The 9,384-nt window shown below is 40.6% G+C and overlaps 1 protein-coding gene across 2 annotated transcripts in view; it reads left to right on the forward strand.

The window, feature by feature from the left end:
- LRMDA (leucine rich melanocyte differentiation associated) overlaps positions 1 to 9,384 on the forward strand; it is a 1,126,784-nt gene that overhangs the window by 640,542 nt on the left and 476,858 nt on the right. For both annotated transcript variants that reach the window (XM_025212959.1, XM_014523619.2), the window contains one exon: positions 2,154 to 2,280. In XM_025212959.1, the coding sequence (XP_025068744.1) occupies positions 2,154 to 2,280 (127 nt within the window). The remainder of the gene's footprint in view (positions 1 to 2,153; positions 2,281 to 9,384) is intronic.

Here is a 9,384-nt window from a genome sequence, read left to right on the forward strand (position 1 = left end):
GCCGCTCCCCCCTGCACCACTGGGAGGTGCACCCACTAGGTTGGGGAGGCCCTGGGAAGGGCAGCAGGGCAGGCAGCCTGAGCCTGCAGTGGGCAAGCTGTAGCTGACCTGCCCCCACCCTGCGCACAAGTCTGGGGGGCATGGGTCTTCCCTGCCCCCTGGGAGTATGCACAGCGGTGGGGACATCTGGCCAAGCTGCCCATGGTCTCGTCCCACCCCCACCTGAAGCCCTCTACCTGCACATTCTGGCCCTGGGCCCCAAACCCAATACACCCCCTGGCTGGGCAGCAGCTCCAGACCCAGCCCCAACCCTGCTTAATCCCTGCCCCCACCATACTTACCTGAGGGAGCTGTTCTCCTGTCTGTCTGGTGGCCATGCACATACATATGCACATGGCACACCCTGCCTGACCACCCTCCTTCCGGAAAAATACAAAAGCCATATGTTTCTTTCATTAAAATGAAAAATCTGTATTTTTTTCTGTTTTTCCATGGGAAACAGAAAACCCAGATCCCTGGTAATTAGTGTGGCCTTGCCCTCTATGGGTTGGAAGCAGACCAGGGAGCTTTGCACCTTATCTGCATATACATTTCTGGAGGGTCCCAAGACTTGTGACAAGAACATCCGGTACCAGTTGTGAGTGGGGGATAATTAGCACATGGATCCTTTGTGGGGTAGTATCTAGAATACATGCATGTACTGAGCAGTGCTGAACTGTGGGATCACCGTAGCTGTGGAGTAATATCATGCAGAGTTTGTACTATGTATAAGTGGGTACAAAAGTGCTCAGAAGTGTGTTTATGGAGTACTTTGCTGATACTTGCAGTAGTTTTCAACAAGTTATAATGCATCAATTCTGAACAAGTTTATACATACCCAGTAATTTACATATATACAAATCTTGATGGATATGTTTATTTAAAAGTCAGTGTTTTTCAGTCTCTTATATTTCAAATTAACAAGGGGGGAAGGAGGAGCAGGCAACTGCTGCAGTTCTGTCTCTGACCTTGAGTCTGGCTTGGGACCAGAGTCAGACCAACAGTCATTTCCTGGTCCCCTCTGCTTACCCTCTGCAACTTCTACCCTCTCCTCTGTCCCTTTCCCCCACTTATTGTCATGTGCAACTCACTGCTACATTGTGCTTGGGGAGGGAACAGTGACTGAGCAGGGTCTGACAGTAAGTGGGAGCAGGAAGGCTACAGGGGAAAGAAGTGGTGTGGGAGGGGGCGGCAGAGGGCAAGAGGGTTACCTGACCACCACCCATCCCCATGACTGTTTTTTCTTGCTGTAGCAGTGGGAGGGCCATGAATTCAAGAAAGTCTTCTGATTCTACACTTGGAAAATTATAACAATTTTCTAAATGTTCCATATATAGATTCGAATTATTCGGGTGTGTTCATCTTGTATTCAGGGTTGTCTTATATTTGGTTTAAAATGTGATATAATTATCAGTTGGATTTACTGTCCAGATGTTTATGGGAATACCCAAGGAAGAAGCTAGGCCTGGGGAATATTATCAATCATCTTTCCATCTTTTCCTAAGAAAAGATTATCATACTTTCCTCTTTGCAAAAGTCTGTTTCACATATGGCTGACTAAATGTAAATAACAGGTACTTGAGATGGTTAGATATTATCACCTTTTCCATGCTTTGGTGTGTTGTCTTTGTTTCTGAATCAGTCCCTGCTGTTTCCTTCTTTACTTGAGGAATCAGTGGTATGTTTGGAGCTTTTTGCATTGTGCCTTTAACATCTAGTTAGAGAGGACTAGTGAAGGATCCAGACAGAGGCTTTGAATGTGATTAGCCTTCAAAATGGGTGTGTGTATGAATATGGATTTCTGAATCAAAACCTGATTGTGGAACCAAGCTGCATGAAGAGGGCCCATCTTTATAACAAGGCAGAATTGCAGTCCTATTTTCAAACTTTGTCTGGGTCATATTGAAACAATAATATTTGTTGAGTATTGCAGCTGAACAGAAAAGTAGGATCAGTTCCCTCAAAAGAAGGTCGTAGTCTAGATTCCAGGTAGTAGGTAAACAGGTGGGGAAAGGAAAGGCCATTATTATGATATTTTGAGTCATTTAATTTGTGAAGATAGCTTTATCTATGAGTGTGGACTTTAACTTGAAACGTCCTTTCATCTCTGTTAGGTATTTTGTTCTACACAAATTAACCAACCTGAAATTCCTTGATACTCGGAAAGTAACCAGAACTGAGCGTGAGGAAGCCTTGGTAAGAGGTGCCTTTATGAAAGTGGTTAAACCCATGGATGCTCAGGTAGGAAATTCAATGGCTGTTATAATTTCACATTAATACTGTTTTGTGTTGCTTCATGAGTCAAAAATAAGTAACAACTCAATCATTAATGTATTCACTAACCAGAAATGTATCTTTCGGATATCTAAAAGCTTGGTGAATGCTATTGCCACATAATGGATAAGACACTTTACAGGCCACACAGGGTGCACCCACACATGCTTGCAGCAGCTCAAATAAGAGCAGAACAAATTTGAGTTGGGGATTTTTGCCTCAGCGCAAATGTCTGAACATGCACTTTGGTGTGGGGCAAGTTGTGCCACTCGGGGCAAAATAACCCTGCCCAGCTCCTCCGGGATCTGTACCCAGGGGTGTTAGAGCCTGGGGCCAGCACCCGTGCTGACCTCAGCAGTATAAAAACCTACCCTGTGCTGGCCCCAGCAGTATAAAAACCTGCCATGGTGAGCAGCTCAGGGCTGCTTTCCCTCAGGAGCTTCTGAGGCCTGGTCATTTGATGTCTGGGGACATTACCTCTTGTGCCAGCTGGACTGCTGAAGCAGGCCTAACCTGGAGTGACCCCTGTGCCATCTACCCACTGCAGCAGTCTGGCAGTTGGGGCTGCTGCCTGGCCGTGACCTGCTGCCACCTGCAACAGCATCTGCCCCTTTGGACCTGTGGCCCCATGGCTGCGCCCCTGCCAGACCCGGATGGGGTGCCTCTGTTCTACTATCTGGGCAGCTATCACCCAGAATATGTGCCCCTTATGGTGGCCTGCTTTGAACTGTCAAAGCGAGTCCTCTTGGCCCCAAATGGCCAAGAAGTCAGCCACCTCATCTGCCCTCCAGCTGGGTCCCCAGTGCTGGCCCTGGACAGGGTCCTCTGCCCGGGTCTCGGCACTTTTCTCACCAGCAGAGATCCTGGTGTTCCCTGTTTATGAATTGCAAATACTTTGATAAGGAACCCAGATTCTCTCATTATAATACCCAAAATAGTGTTCTTCTGGCTCCAGGCCACTTAGGCTGACACCCGGGGCCCCACACTGGGCTGGGTCCTGCGTGCATGGGCTCCATGCCACATTGAGCCGGGCTGGTTCCATGCACACAGGACCTGGCTCGGCACAGCAGGCAGTCCCTGCAAGCGGCACCATGCTGGGCTGGGCCCGCATGATGTGGCACAGGCAGTGCTGGGTGCCAGGCAGCCATGCTGCCCCACACTGCGTTGCACCATATGGGAGAGATGTGCCATGGCCCTGAGCACCCCAACAGCTGCTGCTGCTATTGGTGAGCTGTAGGCCGTGTGTGTGTGGGGGGGGGGAGCATGTGGGCCCTGCAGGGGGTAGGCAGAGGACCCACCCCTCCCAAGCTGCCCCCCTCACAGTCCCCCACACTTGCATCCCCCTTACCCCTTTATCCCCCCACCCCCTACTTACCTGAAACAGAACCCAGGTCTAGGTCGCTGCAGCCTGCACTGCTCCTTGACCCAGATGGGCAAGGTGCGGACATAGAGATGCTCTGGCTGGCTACCAGAGCATCTCTTTAAAGGACCTGAGCCTCCAGTTGCCTCAGGGCACAGTCCTGCCCCACTTTTTTCTGTGGGTTATTTTTTGATACCTGGATATCTGGATACCTCAACTGCTTTGAGACTCAGGAAGAGGCATGTGTGGGCTTGTCTGGATGCGCCCACATTGGCTAATAACCTAGGGATGGGAGAAATGATAGTATTTTTTGTATTTGGCAAGATCAAAAGTTTACTGTGTCCATGGTCAGGACCTCATAGTTATGGCTGTAACCTTGTTTCATTCAACTAAGTAACCAACACATGCAATCAGGATCAAAGGAATATTTTGCTCTGTCTAAAGATATATAACAACTGTGTGAAATGTTGCTATAGAGAGAGGCAATTTTTCTGACAATTTGTCCCCTGCCATGCATGTTGTGCACAGATGTCTGTCTCAGAGCTCACACCTATGGTGTTTATTGACCTTTAGTTTACCAGCTGATTCTAATTTGATACAATGTAATTTAATGTGGTGTCATATTAATGATGGTGTTGATGATGTTGGAAAGACAGTTTCTCTAATCTGCGACTCAGATGCAAGCTCTTTGATACCAGTTGCCACAAAGTTGGGCAAATTGCATGCCTTTGACTCAAACAGAATAAGGATGTGATTTTTCCAGCATGCGTTCTTTCATGGTTGATTGGTACAAGAAATCAGCACCCCTAGTTTTGCTACGTATTTGTAGTATTACAAATAGCTCTTGAAATGATTAGCTATCTAAAAGTCTTTTCAAGTTTCTAATCTAGTAGCATTCTGCATGCTGTTTTCTTCTCTAAAATTTGTCATCAATAATTTATTGCAGATTTCTGATAATGCTGAATAATAATGCAATAGTTATGGAAATACACTATCTTTGGTGGCATAACAGTGTTTCTAGATAAATTCATTATCACCAGTACAGTTGCAATACATAACAAATTAATTCAGACTGATTCATTTTATAACTATTAAAATGTTAACAGTTCTTCTGATTTAGGCATAGGTTTGACATATTGTTTACCAGTGCCTTTAGCTATTTCAGCTTTTATAACAGTCTGTAATAAATGAAATAATTTATTTTTAAGCTCTTGTGAAAGGGATTCCTTACTGTGAGCTGCCTTTACTAAATCCTGCCATATGCAACAGTTGAAATGTGTAAAATATGTTGTGTTTATGCTGTCTGCTTCTTATAATCATTTTCATTCTATCTGATCAGATTTTATCACAGCTGCATAGTTGTGAAGCTTTATTCTAATACTGTTGAGATAGACATTCTTCATTTATAAATCTGTTTGAGTTTTGATCAACTGAGTAATGGAGGAGAAGGATATTCGCTGTTGTTTAAACTTGAACCTACTTTACTGAATGTTCTTTCTGATTGTAAACTAATAGGTAAAAGACAGGTGCTTGATACAGATGTGATACAGTCTTTGTTCTTTATATTGATAATTGAGTCCACTGTATAGATTTGAATTATTTACCCACTAATGATAAACTGTGTATTTATTTTAAGAATTTTCTTGGCACAGGGCATAGATTTATTATTGTTATAGTCATGCTGAAGTTTTTTTAAATTGTTCATTGCAGAATTGCTGATGACATCTAGCATAATAAAATCCCTTTTGCAAATGCATTTTGACGGCATGAGTAAATGCCTATTGGGGTGCTACAAAATTATCATCATCATCATACAAAATTACATGCTATACAAATAGCTACTTTAAAATAAGAAAGAGTAAATTGGATTTGAAAGACATTGAACGAAACAAAATAAAACAAACAAAAAAAAAAACCCCTCCAAACAATTGTTCTGAATTGGTACACATTTCTGTGGATATTCATGTTTTTGTATCTATACTCATTCTGTATGTGTGAAAGTATTCCTAGGTAGAAGGTGTATACTTATTGAGAGATACATTGGCCACGTAGAAATACTGTGGGAAATCAGTTAAAGCACTGTTTACCCACATTTATGATGAAAGAGTATCTAGAATGAAAACTTACATTGTATGACAGAAATGAGTGTGAGTTAATTTGGTAAATGCAGATTTTTTTTTTTCAGTAGCAACCACAGTATATGAGCGCACATGCGTGTGTGTGGGGAGCTAGGTTGCGGAGCTGAGTGCATGGGAAGATACTAAAAGATACCTTGTAGAAATCATTTCCATAGTGCATACATAGTACCTTATTAGATCTATTTTTCATTTTTAAAAGTCTAAATCTTAAATCTGTTTACTTCCCTTACAGTAAGCAGGAGGTAGTACTGCTTATTCAGCAGAAAAAAGCAAAATGATGTTATGAAAAGGCTATGATGTGGGGAGTTGCTTTCATTTTATTCTTGACATAAAATATTTGGGATAGCAAAATGCCCCACTAAAAATAAGAGGTACATGAATTGAAAATAAAGGCAAAAAAAAAAAAAAAATCCATCTGCCTAGCTGTGCTTATTCAAATGCAGAAATATCTAGCAATCACCAATCATCACAAAGTCATAAATATTTTATTTTGTATACATTTCTACACTTTCATTTATGCCTTTAGTTTTTATTTTTTTTAACAAAACACTTCACTGTCTTGTGCTTTGCTTCATTTCATCCTTTGTTTAAAATGCATCTATTGGTGATGTGACTGCCTTTGTGGAAAGATGTAGTCACTTATTTAAAAGCAGTTTAATGTTACAATACACTATTCCATCTCTCCATGTAAAATGAACTAAACTTCATTACTCCATGATGTTTATATTTTCTTTTGTCAAAATATTGAACATAGTATCATGCTTGATTTTAATAAAAACCTTGTTAGCCTTGCTGGATAAGGGGCATTGAGCCAGATGAGGAAGCCTCGTTTAATGACCAGACCATGACCTCATTTCACTGGCATAAGTATAGATCAAAGTGGAAGATGCCTGTCCAGTGTGAAGTGTGTTTCTGGGCATGACAGCACTTCACATTAGAACGACAGCTCAAGAATACGACAGTCAAAATTGCTTAATTATGTCCCAGCTTTGTAATTATGCATCCTTGCTCCTGCAAAGAGCACAGTTGTCATTTCTTTGACATAATTATTTAAAGCTGTACCCTCCTTCAGTTATAGCTTGTATATGAATTTTGCTACCAACTCTTTAATCTTTAAAACTTAAAGATACAGAACAGGCCAGGGTTTGTAATCCTACATCTGAGGATTTCCTATATTTCTATGCTGCATATGAATTGAATAAACAAAACAAACAGATGAATTATCCAAACAAAAAAGCATACAAATATGTGATTTAAAAAGCCTGTCCATTTATGCAACTATTTATCCAAATGGTATCATATTGGAGTGGGGAGGGGGTGTACATGCATGTATGCTCCCTTCCCCTCCCCCCTGCACACACCTCCCTGCCAATATGATACAGTTTGGTTAGTTACACACACACACACACACACACACACACACACACACGCACTCTCTCTCTCTCTCTCTCTCTCTCTCTCTATTAGGCAGAATGCATACACATACATAACTTAGTCCCCTAAAAGTATTACAATTATATACCATATATCATATTTATTTGGCATAAAATACATTTTATGGCTCCTTTTATTTGTCAGTGAAGTTAGAAACTTCCTCCTTATCCTTAGTGCATTTTTTCAGTTTCTGTTAGATAATATGGATAGGATGCACATCAATAAAACTTGTAATTCAGCTTGCCTGACCAAATCTTCAACTGATGTACACTGGCATAGATCTAATGAAGTGACTTCATTTCCATGGGACTGCATCAGTTTTAATCAAGGGAGGATCTGGCCCACTATGCTCAAAAGAAACTGTATACAGCTAGCGACCGAACTGTAGTTATTTGAAAATTGTCTTCATTGTTTGGTAGTGTTGGAATGATGTTGTAGCTGTAATGATCCGGGAGATACGTGCAAGGCAAGGTTTTTTGTGGGTTTCTACTTGTCATCTTCATTGTATGGTTTTCTCAACTGTCCTGTTCTTCAAGCTGTAGGCTCATGACTTTTATTTATGGAACTTGGCTTAGATTTCCTTTTTTGTAAATAACTAAGAGGAACCAATTAAGCAGCAAGCCAGGATGAGGTTATGGTTGTAATGAGAAACCGTGATTCATGTTCAAACTATTGTTTTCCAACTTGCTTTTTTTTAAATCTCTCTCTCTCTTAGGTAAAGACAATATTTATCAATGCCACTATAAGTAGTTCAGTTAACTTAAAATCCGTTGTGTGTGTTAATTTCTGAAGCTTGTCAGTATGTTCACATCTGCACATGGTAACAAAAATAGTACTTTGCTCTGATAGTGGCCAGTTTTATCATCTTAGATTTCTTAAATTACTTCCAAAAATGCAGGTATGATTCTTCCCTTAACTATGTACTATCTTTAGTGCTTCTTGCATCCCATTTACTGAATCAAAGACCTGCCTTTGTGTTTGTTTATGAAAATAATAAGTGATAAGATGCATAAACAGAAGGTGACCAATGAGTAGAAAGCTTTCATTGCCTCTGGATACTATTTATTTTCCCATTAAGAAAATCATCCTGAGATTTCATAATGTGGACCAGCAGTACTTACACTAGCTATAGAGCTAAGGCTCTAAAAAGAGTTAAGATGCATTGTGCCAGTGAATTGCTGTCTAGTTAAGAAGCCTCTTGAAGAGCCTTGACATAATAGACTTGAAAAGTTCCTTATGGTCCATTGTGTCAGAGTTTCATGCACTAAAATGGAAAGAAATCATGGATTTAAGACTCCCAACTAGACTGTGATGCAGTAAATATAATGGCTTTAGAAAAGACATTTTGCAATAAGTCATCTTACCATCGGGCACAGGGAAGCACCCATCTTGCACAGTTTTAAAAGTTGTTAAATATATGCTTGTACAAGAAACCATAATACGTTATTGGGTCACAGATCCATGTCCTAATGATTCTTTACCTTTGGGGAAAAAAGAATTTTTAATGTGTCAAGTATAAAAAGTCACAAACTACATATTCATGTTGATGAAAATTTCAGTGTCTTACAAGGAATCGTTATTGCCTTTATGTTAAGGAATTGTACCATGTAATAGGGATTGCTTGGGTCAACTTACCAAAGGCTAGGACAATATTAAATTGTAAGTTTTAAAAGTTTACTAAAAACTATTTAAAAAAAGAACTAGATATAATCCCACACAAATGCTGTGAAATAATCATAAGACTGTGAGGTAAATTGACAGAAACCACAGCATTCAAGAACCTTGTGTAGAAAATATCATATAATTGTCCCCAAACAGTGGGTGATATTTTTACATGCTATCATACTGAGGCAAAATAGAGCTAGATGAAGTGTCAGCCTTAACTGAGAATACCCTTGTTTTTTTTTGGTTTCAATAAGATTAATGTACTTATAACACTGTAATAAGAAGTGTGTGTTGCACAACAAGACATTTCCCACTTAGCAAGCATTTTGCACTCTAAGAAAATTGACATGAAACAAGCACATATTCTCTAACATATACCTTTGCAGCCCTTTTCATTCTCCATTATTTAACATGCTGGGGAAGTTAGATTGTTGTATATGATTCTTCTAGTTTATCTCTAGGCCATCAGCAGGA

This window comes from Alligator sinensis, unplaced genomic scaffold, assembly GCF_000455745.1.
Source record: "Alligator sinensis unplaced genomic scaffold, ASM45574v1 scaffold109_1, whole genome shotgun sequence".
Classification (NCBI taxonomy): Eukaryota; Metazoa; Chordata; order Crocodylia; family Alligatoridae; genus Alligator; species Alligator sinensis.